This window comes from Pholis gunnellus, assembly GCF_910591455.1.
Source record: "Pholis gunnellus genome assembly, chromosome: 12".
In the NCBI taxonomy this organism is placed as follows: domain Eukaryota; kingdom Metazoa; phylum Chordata; class Actinopteri; order Perciformes; family Pholidae; genus Pholis; species Pholis gunnellus.
This window is the reverse complement of record NC_136539.1, coordinates 14181642-14204207: the sequence shown is the minus strand read 5'-3', so window position 1 is coordinate 14204207 and position 22566 is coordinate 14181642. Positions and strand designations below refer to the sequence as shown.

Here is a 22566-nt window from a genome sequence, read left to right as displayed (position 1 = left end):
GTGTGTGCCAGTCACAATGAAAATCAGCAGCCCAGTTTGTGTTGTGAAGCATTTACCTCATTGTCATTGGTCCGTTAGTGGCAGGTTAACATTTAGCCTGCCAAAAGAAAAATGAGATAACAATAATTTCGACATTAGTTGGTGGACTAAACAAGCCAAATACCAGTAAATATAGAAGATTGATTTGAACTCTAGTGAGAAGGTAATTGTCTGTCAAAACATTAGCCATCATAACTAATTTAGTTGATAATTATAACAATATAGCCAATTATCATTGGCTTGTTGTGACTACTAGGTTTTATGATCATTAGCTGTGTTTCACGTTTTTAATATGCATTTTGAAGTTTTGCATTAGAAAAGCTGTATGGAAATGGAAAAGTTAGTTAGTACTTCTTCAATTCTGCAAAAAAAAAAATATATATATATATATATATATATATATTGTTTTTTCTAATGTTATGTTTGCTTGTGGTGAAATACTGCAGCAAAAATATGACATGACTGTGTTTTTGCGTTTTGCTAATTTCATTCCTGGTTTAGTTCCCGGAACTGTTCCGTCAAAAAAGGCTCTGGTTGGTTATCAGTGAAGTGATTTGAGGCTGCAGCTGTTTTGCAACAGTTGGTTTGACGGTGGTGATAGCGGCCCGACTGTTGTTGACGAGCAGACTGTTTCCACTCACTGTGCCGTTGTGTTCACGGGATCCCGATTTATTTTTCTTCTTGTTTTTTTTTTTTGTTGTAGCAGAAAAAAAATCATTACTGCTCCTTTTTTCAGTAACATTTTGGATGCAACCCCAAAAAGTAAGAAGTGGTGAAGTGCTTTCCTTTCACCTCTCTTCACTGTTGCCACAGAGATAGAAGTGCTTTCGGTGTTTGGCCACACGACCTTTATTTGTACAGCACATTTCAACAACAAAGCAATTCAAAGTGCTTCACATAAAACCATTAAAAGCATCAAAACATAAGGCAAAAGACAAGGAGATTTAAAAACAACGAAGAACATTGATTGAAACATTAACAACAGTCATTAAAACACTAAAAAGCAGTGTAAGAAATAAAACGGTAGTAAAATTCCAGAAATGCAGGAAATTGATGAATATCCTTGAATCTGGTTCAATTAAAGGCAGCAGCAGACAGAAAAGTCTTCAATCTCAGGAGCTGAGGGTCTCAAGAGAAAACATGCAACACCATTTTCACACCTTTTTTTAAATTTAAAGACAGACATGGAAGGACAATTAAAATGTCACTGGACATTTGTGTGTGAATGGAGATTAGCCTTTAGCCGTTGAGGTCACGCTGCTTGGCTCAATAGCTCAGCGGGACGTCTACAGAGGCGACGGTGCACTTAAGGCTTGTAATGGGAGTCATTACATTTCACGACACCTCCAGAGTTGACCGATCCCTTCATTTCTACAAGCATACAGGGCGTGGTCATCAAACTTCACCTCTAAGGAAAACTACTAAAAGATGCAACCTCCACCCGGCCAAAGGGGTTGATGGGAAATAAAGTGCCCTGTCAGGTTTAGGCCCGTAGTTTATCGGCGGTTTTACAATCTCTTTACGCTGCCTTTCATCCAGCCAGCTGGTCGGCATGCAGCACGCGTGGCGCATCATCATTATGGTCACCATTCTTCCACTTCATCTGCCATGGTTCAGTGGAGCACGGCTCCCCCAACTTCCTCTCTTTTTAATTGCCTACGTGCTCATTAAGAATTCGGAGAGCCATGCTTCTTAAAGCTCACAGAGTGTCACCTTTTTAGATGGGGAAAAATAGCAGCAATCGCAACATCAGGTGATGGCCAGAAAGAACATAGTCTGATTATGCACAATCCTTTGGGCCTAGCATCGCGATGGTATCAGCGGATGAAATACAATGCTTAACTATTAATCAAAATATTCTTTGTAGGTTTCTAGTGGGACTCTGTTAGCCCCTTGCGTCAACTATAAATTCAGCAATGCAGTTGCCAAAGTTCACAAAATAAATCTCACATTTCCCAATAGATTGAACGGATTTCGGCCATAGTCTACTGGGAACGTGGTCTGATGCTTTCCTGCTCTTATCTCGCAATTAAGAATGATCCCTCATCTACTGACCGAGGCCGATTCATCATCGATCACCCACACGCTGTCCCTCGATCCCATCTGTTTTTGCTGCTCGGTATCCTCGCTGTTGTGGCTGAGCGCTCACAGACTGTGATCGCTCTCTGGCTCGACCATTATTCTGCCACGATATTCTCTGGAGACTGAGTGTCTCTCTGCGCTGGAATATACACTGGCTTGCATGTCAGGATGCATGTTTATTAAAGCTGCAAGTGGAAAAACAGCTTCCAGTCCCACAGTTTTAGAACATCTCTTATTGCTGATGGCTCCTCAAAACACGAGCTGTCACCAAAGGCCCCTTTTAGGTCTCGATAAACACAGATGACAGGAATGGACTGTACATCTGAGTTGTAAACATTAAATCTGCTCTTAGGCTGTATACTCTGAATCTCCGAGCTGTTTATCTCAACCAGATATTACCATCTCTGACCCTGTTGTTAAAGGCCCAAGGAAAAAAAAATGCATGAGGCTAAAAAGTGTCTCTTCCAGAAGATTTCACACATGTCTTTCACCGTGGTGCCTCTGGTTTTGTGGCGCATGTATTCACTGTTCCATCTCCTGTTTTCTCCCATACAGCTCGTCTGAGAAGTCCCTGCCTTGGAGAACTGCAGGTATGTCAACTCAAACACTAACGATTGGAGAGCTGTCCCTCTTCCTAACAAAATCTGTTTTTGCCGTCCATTTTAACCACGTTTTACATGCATTCAGATCACGTGAAGTGTCCTCTGCACTCACTCATTGGTAACCTGATAGTTACGCATTGGTGCAATATTTGTCAAACAATTAATATGGAGCAACAAATCAGTGCGCAGTGTATGTATGAGCAATAGAAACACTTAATATTTCATATCTCATATGTGTATACAACCACTTATTATACCTTTTATTATATTTCTACTGATGTCTCTTGTTGAATTATCCGCTTTGCTGCTGTAATCTTGCAAATTTGTGGGACTTATAAAAGATGATCTTATATTTGCTGCTGTGGATATCATTCAATACTAAAATACAGAGACTTATTTAGGTGTCCTCTCTAAAGGTTTGACGCGACCTTCATTAATTCCTGTTCCTGTTTGACCCTGACTAAACCAGTCAGTGTTCAATAACCACCGTTAGACATGAATACCCATCTGCTTGGCTTGATTCTTGGTTTACTTTATGAGGTCATCACTAAATGATAGTGGATTAGAACGTTCTGTTCAGTATCACACTGATTTAGATGGTAAATAGTGACATATGTGCTATAAGTGAGGCTTAACTGTTCCGCTAAATGCTTTTGAATTATTTAATATGGGCAGAAAGTGTGTGCATCTTTTTGTACGGTGTCTGTTAAGGGTGTGTGTTTGTGTGTGTGTGTGTGTGTGTGTGTAATGCAGTTTAGGCATGTTTTACATTTCCTTATTAATCATAGCTAACATGAGACATTTCAACCAAGCTCACATTAATGGACAGCCTAAGGCATTTTCTTGTTTTAATATTTATCTAAGCTATGCCTGCCCACTCACACACAACAGCACCATCAGTGATGTGGAGCGGAAGGATCCCCCCGTCAGACCCCTTCGGTCTCTTTAGTGTTTGTTTAAGGATCTTCACCAGAGACCTGATAATGAATTGAATGTACTAATGTATTTCATGGCTTATTTATTGCATAGTGGAACTTAGCAAATTTCTGCAATGGCCATTAATCTTTTATTGTCAATCCTGTCTGCAAAGCCTAAAGGGTTATACTTGTACATATGCACTGGGAATATTAATTCTACACCGTTTTCTCATTTGCTGCCCATTCCCCATTTCCTCGCTGAATGCCTTTCATTAGGGTTTGAACAGCGCCGGGGACTAATCACGATCACTGTTTTTGCTTCGCATTGATTTCTCATTGTAGCGTAGATGATGAATGATAGTCAGATGTGGCAGTGTAATTTTTCCAATCTAAATGAATTAAAGTGTAAATGTGTGGCACATAGCGTAATGGGCCACGTTTGTCTGTGAGGCCCATTGGCGACGTGAGCCGCCGTGTTGTCGCCGCCGTCTGAGAGTTTTGGAGAGAAGTGTTAGTGTGGAAACAGCCTTTTAGCCCCAGGAAATGTCAATGCAGTCACACCTCATGTCCACTGAGAGTGGAAAACACCCCAGAATGAAAGCTTTCTATCCGTTTCTGTCCCCAGTCTTCTTCTTTTTTCAGATATTTATTCTCTCAATATGCTGACAGTTTAACCTGTCATCATCACACTTGCCAGTCCTTGAGACCTTAGAAAATGGGAAGGATACCGGAACAGGGGGTTATGCGGTTAGATACTTAGTTTCCTGCAATCTTGGTGTTAAATAGCCTACTTTTAATTCTACTGCTTTGGTTGCTGTCATTGGTTACCTGCCCAGCTCCTCAAACCACAGCCCAATTTATCACAGACGACAATTATTTCCACTCACTTTCTCTTGTTCCCAGCCCATTGGATGCCTAGCAGGCTCATAATTATATGCCTGTGGTCCTTTTTACATGCTTATGAATATGTATTTTTAACCTGAACAGGCTCAAAGTTTGCACTAGAATTCAGATGTATAGTTAACCTGTGACACGTCTGGTTTCTTTGTTTTTAAGGTTAAAATAAAACGTGCCTAACAAAAGCAAGTCCAGATTTCAATGTAGTTTATACATAGATATATTTTTGGAAAACCCGCATCATTTTCCAACACATTAATTAGAAGTAGTGAAATACCTTCAAAAAAGCAGTGAGGGAAATGTCAATAAAATTCTTATGAGCTGCAGACGGGCTGAAAACGGCAACATTGAAATTGTAACTTATGGGAGACTTTATTGTGAATGCCAAAAAACTACTGCCATGCATAGATAATGGCCTTTCTGTCTTTCTTGTTGTCTCCCTCTCTTCCTTCTCTGTTCTGACTTTTTGGCATCTCATTTATCAAACAGGGTCAAGGCTCAGGATAAAAACCCTGTGGTCTGAAACAACACACTGTGTGCCAGACACAGAGTCACTGCTGGGATCGGAGGAGACAAAAGACTAGTTCAGTCCTGTTATTACTTACGTTTAAAGGACATATAAAAGCTTCCTGGTCTTATAAAACCCAGGATCTCATTGTTTTTCTGTAAATACTTTTAACACGTCTCTTGTATCACCCACATGAAATTTTAATTACGTTCTCTCTGTAAGTCGGGGCCCGTCGCCAAAGAGCATTGGGGTCCAAAAGAGTTCACGTAGAGAGAGAGAGAAAAAAAGAAGGTAGATGAACACTTGCTGCATCCTCTGCAATGTGTGAAAATGTATTATTGAGTAAAGCTTTAATGACCCTGCTAAAGAGAGGTGCTGAGGGGTGCTGCAGCAACAACAACCCACCCCCAGGTGGGTGAGGTATATTATGCATATCATTATTATTTTCTTTCCTGTCACATTACACCCCACCTCTCCCAGTTGCTGTCACCTGTGATATATTTGTTTTAATTATTTCAAGCGGCGCACGATTTCCAGATGGTTTCCACTGAAACCCTTTCATAGTGTGCTGTAGTAGTTCGTCTGTAGGCCTGTTAATATGAGGGGGCGGGACTGTTTGGACCAGATTCAGACTCTCTAGCATGAACAAAATATAGTTGAAATCCAGCTTTTAACCAGCCGTTGCATTCAAGAAATGTGGCTTTGTCACCGTGAGTGACGCCTCTGTGCTGTCAGTGTTGTTATACGGGCGAGTAAAGTAGCCTACGTTTCTTAACTGTGCTGTTTTAATACAGTCGTATTGTTTTTGCTGACAAAACATATGGGTCTGTCAAGGTGTGATTTACATGGTTGCATGGTTGGTATGAATGTGAGGGCGTTTTGCACAAGTTTAATTACTGTGGTTATATTAGCTAAATTACAAATTCACTGCATGCATAAATTGAGAGAATCACATCGTATCAAAAGGATATTGTGAGTCTTGCACGAGGATCACGGCGCTCCCTAATTGTAACTAGAGATGTGTATCTTGTTATGAATAAAAACAAAGAGAGAGAGAGAGAGACGGTGCAAAAGTGACAGTGGGTGGGCGAGCAAGAAAGCAAGACTAAACAGAAACTGAAACTTTAATTTATACGGTTGTTATTTTAAGCAGGGTTATGTATTCAGCGCTGTTGAAAGGGACACAATTGGCACGGTGTTTTGCAAATAGTGAGGACGTTTGAGTCCGACCGGACCTGCTGAAGTCACAGAGGAAAGGCGAGGCCGACCGCCACACAACAAGCCATGCCAAATGACCCGTGAACCCACCTCTGTCCCATCTGTAAATGGGCAAACTTCCTTAGATCTTCAGAGGTGGGAGTGCAAAAATGCCAGGTGGTCAAACACCACACTTTGCTTAAGTGTCAACATATTTATTCAAGAGGTCCATTTGGGCAACAAGGCGGCACCTTCTCCTCTTATTCTCGCACCCGCTAATCGGGGCAGGATTTTAAACAAAACCCCTGGCTGCCAGTGTTTGCCTCTCTGTTCCCCTCCACTCGCTGGCTTTTGTTGCAGTGATTGCGGAGTAACTCATTGACACTGGTCACGCTTAACTAGATTGGGATTACGGGAGAACATTGTGCACCGGGGACATAAGAGGGCTGATTCCAGTTCCTGTTTCCCACACTGGTTGTTGTCCCGAAGAGAGGAAGATGTAGGGGAATGTTGGAGCAGCGAAACTATTCCGATTTAATGACACCACTGTACACACGCGTGAAACTAATGTCGCGGAAATCATTGTTCGTTGTTGTTTTCTCTCAACTCCATCAATTGTTCACTGCTTTAATGACTATTATAATCTTTCCATGCAAAGCCCGAACTCTGATTGTTTCAGACTCGAAGCCTTGCCTCTCTGTCTGACATCCCTGCTCCTGCTGCGTCTTCCCAGATGCCGCCTCGGCCGCAGGGGACACCAAGTCTCGGGTGACTGACAGCTCCCAGTCGCCCAGCTACCGCATCAGGACCGAGTCAGAGCAGGCCTCCCTCCATGAAAGTGAGGGTCTGTTATTGCCTTCTCTCTATCGTGTGCAGTTTCCTTTTCTCTCACGCCCACCTTCGTTTTCTTACCTCATTCTATCGTTACTTCTCCTTTGATAATACAGAAAGCCCGTTTCCCCCTGCAGCGTTGTCCTTTTCATACCTTATACTTTGACTGTCATCTATAGCAACTGATCCCTCATCACAGCTTATGAAAGGCTGAATGTACCATGGCACACTGAATTACAGTGGTGGCAGAACAGTTCCTCCCCGCTGTGCCATTTGTCATTAGCAATGCTGTCTAGGTAAAGGTTACGTCTATTATGGAACCACGTATGATGCGTCTCCTGTTCATCTCTAACCCGCCCTTCTACTCTCTCTCACTATTTCTGCAGTTAATTTTTGGCCTTCTTTTTCCGTCACGCTCTCGCAGGGTCCGCGGGGAATTCGCGTAGCTCAACTCAGATGAACTCGTACTCGGACAGTGGCTACCAGGATGCCAGCAGTGGCTACGTCAGCAGCCAGAACCTGGGCAAGGCTGAGCTGAGGATGCAGCACTCCTTCCCTGGCGCCGGCACTGGTACCCTGGGGAGGAATACCAGGGCCGAGGGCCAGGCTTCAGCCCAGGTACTGCCAGCAATCAACGGACAACATATTGCTGTTTTCAAGCACAAAATGTATTTTTAACGTATTACCTTCTGAGTAACACCAGCATACATTCAGTTATTTTTTGCTCAGTATGTCCAAGGCCTCATAAAGTTTAATTACATAATTTACTATTAGCTTTTATAAGACAACAAAAGAGAAACACCAAAATTGCTGTTATGTTTTTTTTCAGTGATGGTAGTGAAGTGATGCTTAAAGGTACAGAAGGCACACAGTGCACTGAGCACTGTGACATAATCGTGCTTCATACAGCGCTGTACACACAGACCACTGAGAAACCAAACGGCGCTGTCACACACAACAGAGGGGGGGGGAATAAATATGGCCCAGAGTAAAGTCATCCCCTTGTAATTAACTGGTTTATGTAATGCCGTGTTTTGCAGCATGTCATAGTGACAGCAGTACAACATGCTTGTTAATGATTTTAGAGCTCCTGAATGAAACAAATGAAGCCATATTGTTTTCTTTCTGACTTGCAGGGTCCGGCAGTAACAACAGCTGTGCCTGGTCGTGCTATGCGGAGGGTAAGCTCAGTGCCTTCTCGCTCTCACTCGCCGGCCTACGCCAGCAGCATGTCCCCGTCCCGCGGCTCCCTGCGTACCTCTGTTGGCAGTGCCTACGGCTCCCCCATCGTGTCTGAACCCAAGCCCCTCTCCAGCATCTTCTCCACCACCTTGCCCTCTGCCCAGCGCACCAGTAACAATGTCGGCGGTAGCAGCTCGCCCTACTCCACGCAGAAAAACTCCCCCGCTGCACTGCGACGCATGGGCTCCACGAACTCTCGGTCGGGAGGTGCCAGCCGCACAACCTCGCCTTATCAGGCCTCGGCGGGGTCATCATCAGGCCGCGTGGGCTCGCCTCTGACCATGGCGGAAGGCATCAGCTCTCCGCTGACTAAGCAGCCCACTCACTCGTCGTCTCCGGTCAGGGCTAGTATGACGGCCGTGCCCCAGCACTTCAGCTCCACTCTGCCCCGCTCCATGATCCACAACACCGACCCCTATGGACCCCAGAGTTATGACATTTACGAGAGGATGACGCGACCTGACAGCCTCACAGGTGCTCAAATGCACACAGACACACACACACTCACAGACATTTACAGAGTTTCAGCTCAGCAGCCTGCTCAAACTCACTTTTTTATTCAAGCCATTAATGTAAGACATCAATATTAGTCAAAGTGTTTATTACCTTAAAAAAGGAAAACATTGATATCATGAAAAGTAACAAACATCTTTTAAAACGGCTATTTTTAGTTTCATAGCGTGTTCAGCTTGCCATCTTTGCCACATAATTGCTTTCCATAAATTCTCCTGAACTCCTCGAGTAGAGGATTTGTATTGTGGGCTGTAAATATTTGGTCAGTGGTACATTTCTTGTTGGCTTGCTGAAAATAAACAGCGACCGTGAGGTCTATTGTCCTGGTGTGAAGCCAAAACATAGTTCCTGCAAGAAGCCAAATATTAGCCCAAAGAGAATAATAGACTGCTAATCACAGTTAGTTTTGCTGTTTACAAAAGAACAGGAAACCAAATAGTCCTAAAGTAGAAGCCCACAAAGCTAACATGCGGCTAAGAAGTAGTTCTTCATGAATGTTTGTAGGAAGATTTTGAATTCATATTCTAAAGCTTTGGAAAACACTTTGACCTGAAACATTTCAGTCAAAGCAAGATGTTTCACCACTGGGAGCCAAGAACACGATTTTCAGCTGCAGTTAAGTTGCGGTTTAAATTGAGCAAATGTATCAAGAATATTGCTGGATGTTAAGTAAACAAGGACGTTTTTAATTTGCAGGTTAAATAAGTGATTTCATTTTATGCCCATGTGGTGAAATAATAGAGACGGTAGAGTAAGACATTTCCACAACACATAATAGAGGTCTGTGGGAATCCATTACTTTGATGAGTGCATCATCGCGGCTATATATCGAATGCACTCACCAAGGACAATGTGAGGTGACTGTTTAACTGTGTGTGCTTGTGTTCTTCTTTAATCAGAACAGTTGAGGAGATCAGGGAGATAATGATTGGAAAACCTGCCTGCCGAAACTGGCTTGTGTGTGTGTGTCATCCTTTTAGGACACACGCTGACTCTTGTTTTCTAGCTAAACACGTAGCCTGTTTCAAGTCTGGAGCCAACCACTTTTTTTTTTCTCCCCCTCAGCCGAAGGAAGAGGCCAGCCTGTACTGGTTCGTTCTCAGCTCTCACTTCTTCAGGTATCTCCTGGAGATAAGAGCGTAGCTTTGACGAAATAATGAAAAACCATAGTTCTTACCGAGCAAAAAGCGCACGTTTATTCACATTTCAGTATTTATATTCAGTGTCATGTTATTGTATTTTCAGCTGGAGGAAAGGAAAAAAAATCAATGTAGTCATTCATAACAGGTGAAAGCAGGATTCCACCAAAAAGGCAAAGAGCAATTTTTGTTTTCCTCCAAAAGGTAAAAGGATCGCTCTATATGATGGTTCCAAGGTTAATAGACTGTGTTGTGCTTGTCTTCATGCTGCCTGGGGATATCCTCAGATGCCCTGCTTGATGATGACGTTCAAGGTGATGATTTTTTGGTTGTTGTTGTGACGTCTGTTTCCTGTCGTCCTCACTGTACCGTGTTTGCATGTAGGTGCTGCATGTGCACATTTGTCTTTTATTTGTTCTCGGTTAAATAATCATCTCCAAACCAATAGCCATTTTTGCCATGTTTATTGTATTATCGGCTATAATTTGACACGCTACATCGTGGTCTAGCTCTGTGATCTACTCAGAATATATTGAAAAATATTGTCACTGTCATTGTCACGTGCGGGTTCTTGTAAGTCGGCATTTACGTCACACTGCTCTGAGTGATGATGTTTCAAGCAGACACAAACGGGGTTTTCAGTCTCCGTCCTCTGAGCAAAGGGAGACGCCAGCCTTGTTCTCCTCTCTTTCTCTCTCTGGTAGAGCATCCCTCCCATGTTCTCCTCCTCCTCCTCCTCCTCCTCCTCCTCTCCCTCCTCTCCCTCCTGTCTTTCTCACCCCTCCGTCTGTCCCTTCACTGTCTTCCTTCCTCTCACATACACCACAGTGGAGCCTAACCTCTAACACAGTAATTTGTCACAAGTGTTAGATGAGCCATAGTGGAAGGAAATGGGACATTCGCGTGATCAGGCTGAATTGCAAGCATTTGGCAAACGCCTTCCGACAGCCTGAACCTTGATATTGTTGCTGTTGGTGGTTTTCTGTCAGTATCTATCAGAAGATGCTTTTTGTCTCCTTTCCTCTTCTCTCTTTTGCTGTGTCACGCATTGTGCGGTTTCCTTTTCTTTTCCTTTCAGCAGACTTCTATCCCTTTACTTGTATTTGTTGTTTCTTATCTTTTTCCCTTAACTCTTTTTTTTTCTTCTCCCCCCCCTCCACCACCCACCTGGCTCCCCTCCCTCCACTGTCATTGGCAGGAAGTCATATCTTCCCTCCGCTGCTGAGAAATGGAAAATGAAGACAAATTGTTCTCAATAATGTGCCCATTAGGTTTGATGTCCGTTTCAGAGCAGAGTGGGACAAACTGAGCGAGGGGGAAATGTTCTCAGCCGAGCCGCCGTGGTAGTTTTAACAGTTGTACACTTTTTGTTTACACCCTATTCTCCCTTTTTAGTATTCCGATTTTTGTACTCATTTCAGTTCTCCTGTTAATCTGGAGAGGGTTTTTTGAAAATGATTCTTGTTGAGGAATGCAGTCAGCTGCATCCATTTACGTGTTTGTTTCTCCAGAGCAAGCACGCGCCAAGCCCGCCACCGCCCTTCATCTAGCCTCTGCCAAGTGCAATCTGTTAAAGCCACGGTGAAAGGGCTGAGGGGGAGAATTAAATGACTATAACGCACCAGGAATGTGGGCCATTCATCCTCAACAGACAGCAGTATGTTATTTCTCCCTGACAATTTGCAGATGCTTTTTTAGAAGTCACTGCAAGCCCCTACTACCAGGGGAGCGGAATAAAGAAGGCAGGCGGATTAGTCTCCTCTAAGGTTGTTTGAATGTTGCTACTTTCAGGAGTCGGGCTGCTGAGTGCGAGAGATATGCATGAAGGCTCCTGTGCCTGGGAGATTCTGTCCCTGTCGCTCGGTCACAGCCGGCCTTTACATGAGATGAGAAGTCTCTGGTGGTCCTAGACGGCCTCATTAACCCTCTTTTCATTTTCATCCTTTCTTGTCCTCCCCCCCCCCCCCCTCGCATATTCTCCCCCGCTTTCTTCTCCGTTGCTACCGCCCTTTTCCTTAAGTCTTCCCACTACCTCCTCTCTCTTCATAGCCTCGCCCCCTTTAAACCTTTTGTACAACTGAACTGATTTCCTGCCAAGCTGCTGCTAGTGGCCATTGTGTGCTCTGCCACAGAGTGAAAGGCCTCCTGCGCTATTGAGGGTGCCACTACAGCACTCGGCGGCGGCGGCATTATTCAGTTTTACTCCCTAGCCCTTCACAACAACATGCCTGCCATTTCAGAGTATTTGTTTACGTGTCATTCGTGGTTAATTTTAACCACCGGTGCCTCACATTTAGATATGAAACAGAATCCATTGATAAGCCTGACATTGTGAACCTGCACTATATTTTCCAGCCAAACTGTTTCATTTAGCAAAAAGCCACAAGAGAGGACAATAAAAGACACATTCACCCTGGAGTGCCTAAAACCCTCTAAGCTGCTCTGAAAGCATTGCGTTAAGTGGATCATTTTATTTAATTTAATACTGTTTAAAAAGAATTTATTTTAAATAATGTAAAAAAAAAAAAGAGGAGGAAGAGGAGGCGGGATGCTATAGGTAGGGGGCCAAACTGTTGCATATAAAGTTGGCAAGATTTGTTAATATAGTAACAGGAATTCAACCCAATGATGTAAAAATGTTACACAGCTTTTTTACTTCAAGGGTGTCTGAAAGCTGAACAGACAGCCAGCGATGAAATACAAATCAGAGAAAACCTTAATTTGAAGTTAAACACAGTCTTTGGCTATTATAGAGCATTTAGACACGTCGATTAATGGAATGCTACCAAACCTGACCAGGAACACCCACCGTTCAGACTTCAGCTTTAATATTCTTAAAAGGTGTGGGTCAGCCTGTCTATCAACTCAGCCAGCCGCAAATCTTCACTCGCTTGGCCCCCAGAGACCCCCCCCCCCTGCTCCCAAAGGAGGCAAACTTTATTATTTATTAATTTCCTCCGTCTCCAACTGTGACAACAATCCCTCATTCTGCTGGTTCTGCATGGCGGAGCTGGTGTTTTAGCAGCGGTCTGCGACTGAGCTCATGCAGTTGGAGAGGACCCAAGTGACGTTTGGAGGCTCGTGAAATGTGCAATGAGCAGTTAGTTGCCAGCTGCACACCGGTCTGCTGGGCTTCACAGTGTAGTGAGCTTCACTAGATGTGAGGTTTAACACAAACACAGAAACATCGGCATGCACGTCAAAATGGAGTATAAAGAAAAGTGCACCAGAGATCTCTTTGTATTCACCTTGTCTTCTACTCTTCATTGTACACCGTGTTTCTTTTACTTTTCCTCCGCTTTAAATGAGAGCGTAGTGCATAACACGTTCATGACATCTTCAAAACTTTACAGTGAAAGCTTGTCCGTTATTTTACCTCTCATCACGGTAACACATTCACGTTTAATTTAATTAGGGGAATGATTAGCCGAATCATGCCGGAATTACAGCCATTTTCAAGAATTAGACCTTTTATTATTTGGATTTTGCAGCTTTACAGCCCGTCATCCATCATCTAAACAGAAATGTTTGAGTTAATGTGGTCATTTTCAGCCTGTCTCAAAAGACAGGACCATTAGATTTAATCTTGTAATATGTTCTAATCATAACATACTTTTTACTTATTGCTGTTTAGTTTTTAATGTGAATTTCTCCCTGCAGACCCTAATGGGTAGTAGGGTGTAGGAGACCAACAGGCTCTTTCTGACTGTCAGCAATGGGCTTCACTTGGAGGGTTGTAGCACACAGAAGGATTGTAATGCTCTAGAATGACCACATCCCCCTTTAAGAAAGAGCACGGATATGTGCTGTGTTCATGTTGTGGTTTTAAGGCGGTGGGTCTTGTTTATGTGGACGCATTCAGAGCTACAGATATTGTTGTGGCCTCATTCTGTTATTGTCTCCCATGTGGACTGATTCTGAATCAGACAGGACTCGCTGCTTCACATTGTCCCTGCAGCCGGTTGTTATATTGACTTTTGTGTCATTTTTCATTTTATTTGCGGAAGTTCTGATTGGATCACTCACCTGTCAGACCTGTGTGTTTCCTTTTCTCAGGTTTGCTTGTTGCTGATTACAGAAGCTGTTTCCCATACCACACTTTTCCTAACATCTTCTCCATTTTTGTATCAAGTTTATTTAGTTTTGTTCATCTCTCCACAAAGTTCTTTGTAGTACAAATACAGACTACTTACTAGTTATTTCCTCTCCGGCTGGTGCAGAACATACGTGGATGATGGCAGTTGACTGTGGTCCTTGTGTGTTATTATTTAAGTCTATATTTGGGGTGACAAAATCTATTTAAAATCGGGATTCCATTCTTTTTTTATTCTTAGTCCTGGACTAACATTTTTCCAGCAGGTGTGTCAACTTTATGTAATGTGGAACAATGATGCACAGAAACAAGGAGAGCTAATAGATCGGGTTTTTTTAACTCATGTATACATTTTTTCCAATTTGTTTACATTCATTTTTCATCCTGTGTAGAAATTACTTTACAAACCTGAAACTTGCTTGAGCGAGGTCACAGTGAGCATCATGGCTGCTGATGTTTTGTCCGTGTCGTGTTGTTGTTTGTATGGTAATGCAGAGCAGGCTTTGCATACCAGTGAACCATGACATTGACAGTAGCTTTGACAACAATTAAAAGAGACATGTGGTCTACTGTGATTGATTGCCAAAATCAAGCAAGTATCTAAAACTGATTTTCATACCACAACGGGGAGGAGGGGACACGTGGGATATGAATGACAGAGGGTCCAAACCTTTGACACTTTACTTAGCTGTGTGTGTATCACTCCACCATTCTGCATCAAACGACTCATCCGCTGACCACTCTCCTTCATCTCCAGGTATACGGAGCTCATTCGCCAGTCAACACAGCCAGCTGGGCCCGGACTTAAGGCCGACCATGTCCCCAGACCGCCACATCGCTCCAATCTACGAGGATCGAACGTTCCAGGGCCCGTTGTACCGCAGCCCCAGCCACACCCAGCCGGGCACCCTCTACAGGAGCGCCTCAGGTCGGTCCCACTTTATTTAGTATGTAGAAAGCAGGAGGCAAGGATAAGTAGGGACGAAGAAAAAAACACCCACAAGGGACACGACACCCTTATAAAACAATATCCAAAAAGATGCACTCATCGATGTGTATTTGCTTAATTGCCTCCCTTCTATTGGCTGTCACCATGTGATGATGTAACACTGCAGATAAGACAATACTCCTGCTATTGTTCTGGGAATTTGATTTGAATCATCAGTTATTTGTCTCACCAAATGAAAGCTGTCAGAGATGATGTGAAGGAAAAGTGACGTGATTGTGATTGAGACATTTTAGGTGTTTATGTCAGTGGAGTCAACTGTTGAAAAGTTCTCCAAACTGCTTACCAGAAAGAAATGTGAGCTCACAAGTGTAGGACTGAAGTTGAAAACGGTAATAAAAAGCGATTGTCAGTAAACTGTCAGTAAAAAACCTTTTGGTTTTCTTACTTATTTATTTATTCTTATTTAAGCACATTTCTTCTCCCACACCATTTTCACTTCAAGCGGACCCATCTTCGCATTCAGAGCACCTTCTTGCTCTTATCAAGTACAGACGTTCCCTTTTTCTTCAAATCTCCTCAAAACCTTCTTTTCCTCTTAATCCGCGGCCCCTTGACTCTGCAGTCTTGTCTTTCTTTCTGGAACACCATTTCTCTGTCCATCTGCCCTTTAGCAGTACCGCTACCCATGTCATGTCTTTCTTCCTTGCTTTTTTTTTCTCCCCTCTTGCTTTTCTATTTTTCTTTCACTTTGTCGCTCCTCTCCTTCCCTGCCTCCCGTCTGCTCCTCCCTCCACTGTCGGCAGAAAGGGTGAGACATGAGTTAATAGGCAGGTACTGATATGTCATCCTGCCACAAAGGAGTCCATTACCTGTGTGTCACACTGAGCATGAAAAGAAGGACGGCGGGGCTGGGGGACAGCTTGGTTACCCACAGCCTGCTTTCTTCCAGCTCTCCTGATGTTGGCATTCTCGTCTCATCCCTCCTGCCTCAGATACACATGCTTAGTTTGCACTGACACACACACACACACACACACACACACACACACCATTCAGCTTTCTCCTTGGCACACAGGAGATCTGCTTAGACCGATAAGTTCACTAATAAATGCTATTGATGCTGCGAAGAGGCCCCCAGGCCTATAATGTGTTTATGCCGGCTGTATCGAGGAAAGGCGAGTGGGGCGGAGCTGGAGAGGGCTGTTCAATATGGAGTCTTTGTAAGAGCTACCTCATTAGAAAAATCCAATTTGATCCCAGAGTTTTCTTTGTTACGTTGTAAAATGAAATTGCAATGCACCCCCCCCCCCCCCCCCCCCCCCACCCACCGGCTTTCCATGCGTTCTTTGATTTTTTTTTTTCTGGAAGCTTGCACTTTTTATTTTTTTGTAAAGAAGCAATATTGATCCTTGGCTGCAAAGATGAGAGAAATGGAACCCAAATAGTTTGACTGAAATTGCACTGCTACACTGTTTTGTTTCTAATTTGCCCTCCAGTGTCTTTGGCTCTATTTTGGGAGATAACCATATTGCAGGGAAGTGCTGCTTGCCCAACATAGAAGTGCACTGATGTGAGAAATTGTGTTTTTGGAGCGGCCCCACCAGTCGAAACGTCTCGGTTGCTGGTGGGAGGGAGCGGGAGCACGCACATGCCCAGTCCTGCTGGCACTCTGATAGTGATCTAACCAGCGCAGCAGTCAGGCTGCCACAAAATCACGTGGCTCTGGTGAGGAGGAGGAGGGCTAAATACAACCAGCTTGTTTATGCAGCTCTGTGTTTTTGACCCATTGTGTTAAAAAAGTAGGTCATAATATGACTTGGAGGGAATGAATAGAGGAAGGCCACTGTTGTCGTCAGGACTTTTATATTGGATCTTTTTTGGAAGGACGACTTAGCTGCATGCTTGTGATGCTTCTGCTCTACTAGTGTACCTCTGTGACTGTTTTGGAGCCGGTCATGGTTCACCGTTGCCTCTCTGCTGCGTTTGGCAAAGTTAGCCGAAGAACAAAGTGGCGCAAAGGAGCAAGGAGACGTTGAGGAAAGGATTTTTGTAAACCAGCAGGATCCCTTTGGCGGAACACAATCTTGTAAAAGCAAAACAACATGCAAACAGCCCCTTGAAGAAGAAGACTTCTGCTTTGTGGAGCCATGGGAGCTGTGTTTTATCCTCATCATTAATTGGTTCCAGATTTTAGAAGTTGCTGAGTCTGACGGAACGGCCGCATGTTTTTATTCTCAGCTCGGTTTTGAAGTGGTATGCTACCGGTGAGCACAGCTCAGAGTTTAGCTGAAAAGGTTTGTCGGCTCGCGTCTGTGTTTTTTCCTTTCTAAACTTTCTGTCTCAAGCTTTTTTTGTTTTTTTTGGCCCTCAGGTGTGGGGAGTCTCCAGCGGACACCCAGCCAGCGCAGTGCTATGATCTACCAAAGAAACAATTATGCTCTTAACACAGCAGCCACCTATGCTGATCCCTATCGCTCAGCACAGTACCGGCCCACTGATCCCAACTACGCTCGCCAGGCTGCCGTCATGGATGACGGTGCTAACCGCTCACCCTCTATAGACAGCATGCAGAAGGATCCCAGGTAAGTGCTGCTCACAGGGTCGTGCCATGCTGTATTTCTTAACCATAAGATGTAGTCAGTGGTTAGTAACCAGCGCAGTGTAGCAGGAAACAGTCAACCGAAAGGGACTACGAATGCTTACAAGGCATCGCTGTTCTGCTGGGTCAACACCGGTGTCCTCTTTCTATTCAAACAGGGAGCCCCATGGGTAGTCACATGCAGCTCTAGCTTTTTAAGCTGGCTCTGCCGTGCTTGGCCTCTTAACAATAGACTCTCACATACGCTAAAGTGCTGCGTCCGCTCTTGTCGTTCATATAGACGTGTAAGTGCAGAGAGTGGGTTGACTTCTGCAGTAAACCCCCCCTGACCTTGCACATCGGGAGCTTTGTTTACACCTGTGTATGTCGCTGTAGTGTAGCTACTTGGAGAGAGTGCTTCGGGGGGGGGGGGGGGCCGTGACCCATGTCTCCGTTCAGGAAGTCAAATTTCCCCCTAGAATATCTAACAGGATCTCTGTCCAGGGTGTTTTTCAGCTTGGTGCTGTGATTTATTCAAAACTGAATCAGTTTGTACAGCCTGGGTTCTTGCTGCATGTAATTCACTCTCAGTGAGGTAGAGCACACCGGCCACAACTCAAACACAAGTCATCTCATTGTGTCACCTAGTTTCAGATACATGTAGTGTGTATAAAAGACAGATGTACATTTTTGATAAGTAACATGCCAGAAGATAAAAAAAATAGTTCCCATGTATATTTAAAGAGCAGTCTAGAGGCGATGCATTCCTCACTTCTTTCTTTAGTGCGCTGCATTCAGAAAAGCAGCAAGTGTGACCAAAGTGGATTGTTATGTAGAACCGGATGTGAACGTAATTTCCTTTTTCTTATTAGTTTGCCCTTTGGTGCTGAAGTATTCATTTTGATCGAAACGGTGCCCGTGATTTTAAGGAGTAACTTAATTTCTTGCCCGTCGTCACGCTGATGCCTTTGCACCCCCACACCTGTAATTCTAGGGAGTTTGCTTGGCGTGACCCAGAGCTGACTGAGGTGATTCACATGCTGCAGCACCACTTCCCCTCAGTGCAGGCCAACGCAGCCGCCTACCTGCAGCACCTGTGCTTTGGCGATAACCGGGTTAAGTCGGAGGTAGGTATTGTACCACCAGTGCCATACTGTGTCTTATTATTATAAGGGCCTTTTCTACATCTGAACTCAACCACCATAACCACTGATAATTCCATTTCTTTCATCGCGTTAAAATGCAGCAACATCGCTGAAACTTGGTCCAACAGGGCATCAAGCAAAGGTATCCAGACGATCAGACAAGTCATAAACAAAACCCCGAAGAAGGTCGATTTATATTTGGAAGGGAAAACAAAGGCAAAAGAAATTACATTTACAACCCAAAGTGTCCGTTGTAAACGTCCACCACAGTCCCCACGTCCACCTTCAGTTTTAATGTGGTAGCTAATCTGCCAAACACTAATCTTGTTCTTGCTGGTTGCATGATGGGGCATATTTTTAACGCTCTTGTCCCACTCCAAGACCCCAGCCATTATGAGACAGTGTCATCATGTTTATTAGAACTGATGGTCAGAGCTACAACAGATAAAAACCCAAGTTGTCAGTTCATAACTGTTGGAGGAATTAAGATAATTTTACACTCGTGGCCACGAGAGGATGAAGCCTATACTGACTTTGGTGACGTTTGCTTATGTTTCAAGTGAAATGTCTTAACTTGTCACAACCCTAGATGGATTGCACAGACATGAATGTCCCCCTCAGGATGAATTGTAATATCTTAAGTGATCCCTTAAATGTGACTAACACTGACCCAGCAGACAAAACCTACAGCAGAATCACACACGTAGACACATTCACACTGCTCGCTCATGCCATAAACCATTAAAAAATAAAAAACGTCCTGCAACAGTTAAGTTAAAATAGACACACAGGAATCCATTGCTGCGCTCGTTTTTCACTCAAAACATTAAAGGTCGAGTTTGTCTTTTCTCAACGTAAAGCTGAAAGAGAAATAAGACTTCAGAGATGAAGAGTTTTTTTATCCAAGCGCGCCAAATGTCAACATCTCACAAAATGATTCATACTATGAAAAGCAGGAAAGATGGAGCAATCCTTTCCTGGTACGTTTCATTCTTCTCTCAAGATGAAAGCGGTAATTTAGTCTTTAAAACCGCCATGTCCTTTGGGAGAGGCTTTTTTTTTTGTATACATAGATTAGCAATTCAAATAATTTGTATCTCGGTATGATTCAATTCCCACATGAATCAATGCATGATTTTGCGCTCCACAGTATATAAGATGAAAGGGAAAAAAAGCTCTTTGTGGTCAGAATCTTTTCCCCCACCTGATCTCACTCACATCGTCCACAGGTGTGTCGACTGGGAGGAATTAAACACCTGGTGGATCTACTAGACCACAAGGTCCTTGAGGTCCAGAAGAACTCTTGTGGAGCTCTGAGGAACCTCGTTTATGGGAAAGCTATGGATGAGAACAAGATCGCCGTGAGGAACGCAGGAGGTATCCCAGCCCTGCTCCGCCTGCTGAGGAAGACTGTGGATGCAGAAGTGAGGGAGCTTGTCACAGGTAAGTCAGCATGTGTGGAGGATGTATCTGCATTTCAAAACACTCGGGTGAATTCTGAGCTTTGTTGGTTTCCCTTTTAGGATGTGGGCATGTAGTGTTTACATACTGTTTCTTTACCCCTCCGCTCAGCTTTTACATGCTTCCAAGCAGTCTGAAACCCAAATCTATTCAATTTACACTCATTTAAAACAGAGAAAGGCGCCAAATAGTCACATTTAGGAGGCTTGAACCAGAGCATGTCTGAGGTTTTTTGCTTGGTGAATCACTGAAAGCTGTGATAATTTACATTTTATACCAAAATCAAATGACAGTGTAAAAACGTGAGAGCAGGAGCTTTTGGTGATGAACCTTCAGATGATTATCGCCTGAATCTTCAACTCCAGTCGGCTTTACGGAGCTCTAAACGTACGCTGTTGTTTTGGGTCACTCTTGTAGATAATCTGATCTTTAGGAGGTTTAGCGCAGGGTTACAGGACAGCAACATTCTGCAGGAGATCCTGAATTATTTACCTGACAAACCTGCCGGTGTTGGTCCGGTTGCTCATGCTCATGGTTACCTGGAGCTGCATTTCATGGTTAACCGTTCAATGTTGCTCATAGAGATTAGGTTTGAATTAAGAAACCACTAAACTTACTTACTGTGGTCCATCCTAAGATTGTGGTCGTTGTAGTAACTGAGTTGTAGAGGCTTTTCCTTAAGTTGCTGTCACTACTGCTGAAAGAAATGAAACCACATTTTCACAGGCTGGAGAGAGATTTAGCGCCGTCTCTGTCTGAAAACAACTGTCTGTGACAATCTGCTTGTCAGTCTCCTCCTCCTCTCTGCATTGCACTGTGTGCAGCTCAGTTGTATTTGTGCGTTGTCTAATCCCTGCAAACAGGGTATAAATCTGTGTTGTCTAGGATCAGGGTGGAGCACTACAGAAATGAGCTAACCAAGTCGTTTGGCTCCCAGGTGGCTGAGTCAGCTGCTTGAGCTCGGCTCCAGCCCCCGCACTAATACGGTCTCGGGTGTCGGTCCAGCGGGCCCCCGCAGGGAAACACTGCAGTCGGAGAACGGACACAACACATGTAGCATTTTATTTTTTTGTTACCTCCTCTGGGAGGAGATTGTCTTCAGTAACACAAACCAAAGGATCACCATTTTAAAAGAGCACAAGAGCAGAATTTGTCTTCTAATTTGACGCTCATATAATTAAGTACACAGGAGTTAATGGTTGATATCCAGTGAAAGCTTCTTTCGCTCCCTTCATTTACATTTCAAAAGGTTACCCCACCAGAGTAAGCAGCTTTACTGTGAGGTCTGTTTAAGTCTTTTCCCCGACTAGCCTGAGAGCCTGCTGCAGCTAATTGTGGTTCAGGCCCCAGGATGGGGAGCAATTAGAAAAGGTCGGAAGTGCTGCATCACCTCTGGTTAATTACGGCTGATGAGAACAATCCACATAAAGAGCTTTCAGCTGGATGACAAGGGCATCCCACAGCAAAGTGGAGCAGCTAGAAATCACTCACTCACCGGCAGCTCGTCTCTACTTATAATGCACTGTTTGCATAATGTTGTATATAAATGACTTATAACACCGTCGGTGTCGGAGCTGGTGAGAAAGCCAGCCAGGTGTCGGAACTTAGCTTGAGAAGCGTTGCGGGGGGGGGGGGGGGGGGGGCTCCTTCTCGACTCCGCTGGGAGGTCCAGGTGTCACCTGTGCTTCATTAAAAGTAGCTGCGAGAACAGGCCAACCCAACCGCCTGCTCCGGGTCAGGGGTCATGTTGTGGGGGACACAAGAAGCGGACCTTACCTGCCTCGTCTCCCAGCAGCTGTTGTGGTTATTGCTCGGTCCTGTTACAGCCCCTCAGATCAAAAGGCCAAACCGAACAGCACGGTCATTAGCTCAGATACTGGGGACGCCTGAAAACCAGCATGCACACACAAAAAGCTATGTGTTGTTACCCTTTTGTCCGATATTACACGGCTCCATTATTTTGGCTTTACTTTGGAAACCACATTCTTAATCATGATTTCGTTGTGTTCGAGCGTTTGAGGGTCTGTGAGTTGTCCGTGTATTGAAAGATAATTATTTGCTGTTGCACAGAAAACATTTTGTCAAATGAAAAAGAGTCACTTATTTAGGAGATCATTAATTTGGCTGGTATGCACTCACCGCCTCATCTAAACTTCTCATCTGTTGCTAGAATAGACAAATAGTTTGGTTCGGTGCTGAACTTCATTTACATTTTGAGTCAGTTGCACCTGATGAAAATCTGTAGGCATTCTAACTTGTTTTTATAATTCTGAACCTTCGGCCCTACAACAAAGCACATTTAAAAGCATTTAAAATCTGTATCACTTTAACAGTTGAACTCTTTTTATTTTTTTTCAGTTTTATCAAACTCGG

General features: G+C 43.9%; 1 protein-coding gene across 2 annotated transcripts in view; it reads left to right on the top strand.

Annotated features, from left to right (window-relative positions):
• Positions 1 to 22566, top strand: part of LOC306703904 (plakophilin-4-like) — a 55724-nt gene that overhangs the window by 20467 nt on the left and 12691 nt on the right. The window contains exons 4-11 of one of the 2 annotated variants that reach the window (XM_079170066.1): positions 2677 to 2711; positions 6976 to 7080; positions 7498 to 7691; positions 8210 to 8789; positions 14818 to 14988; positions 17381 to 17591; positions 18582 to 18714; positions 19962 to 20175. In XM_079170066.1, the coding sequence (XP_079026192.1) occupies positions 2677 to 2711; positions 6976 to 7080; positions 7498 to 7691; positions 8210 to 8789; positions 14818 to 14988; positions 17381 to 17591; positions 18582 to 18714; positions 19962 to 20175 (1643 nt within the window). Of the gene's footprint in view, positions 1 to 2676; positions 2712 to 6975; positions 7087 to 7497; positions 7692 to 8209; positions 8790 to 14817; positions 14989 to 17380; positions 17592 to 18581; positions 18715 to 19961; positions 20176 to 22566 lie in introns of both variants that reach the window. The other variant, XM_079170065.1, reaches the window with a different exon arrangement.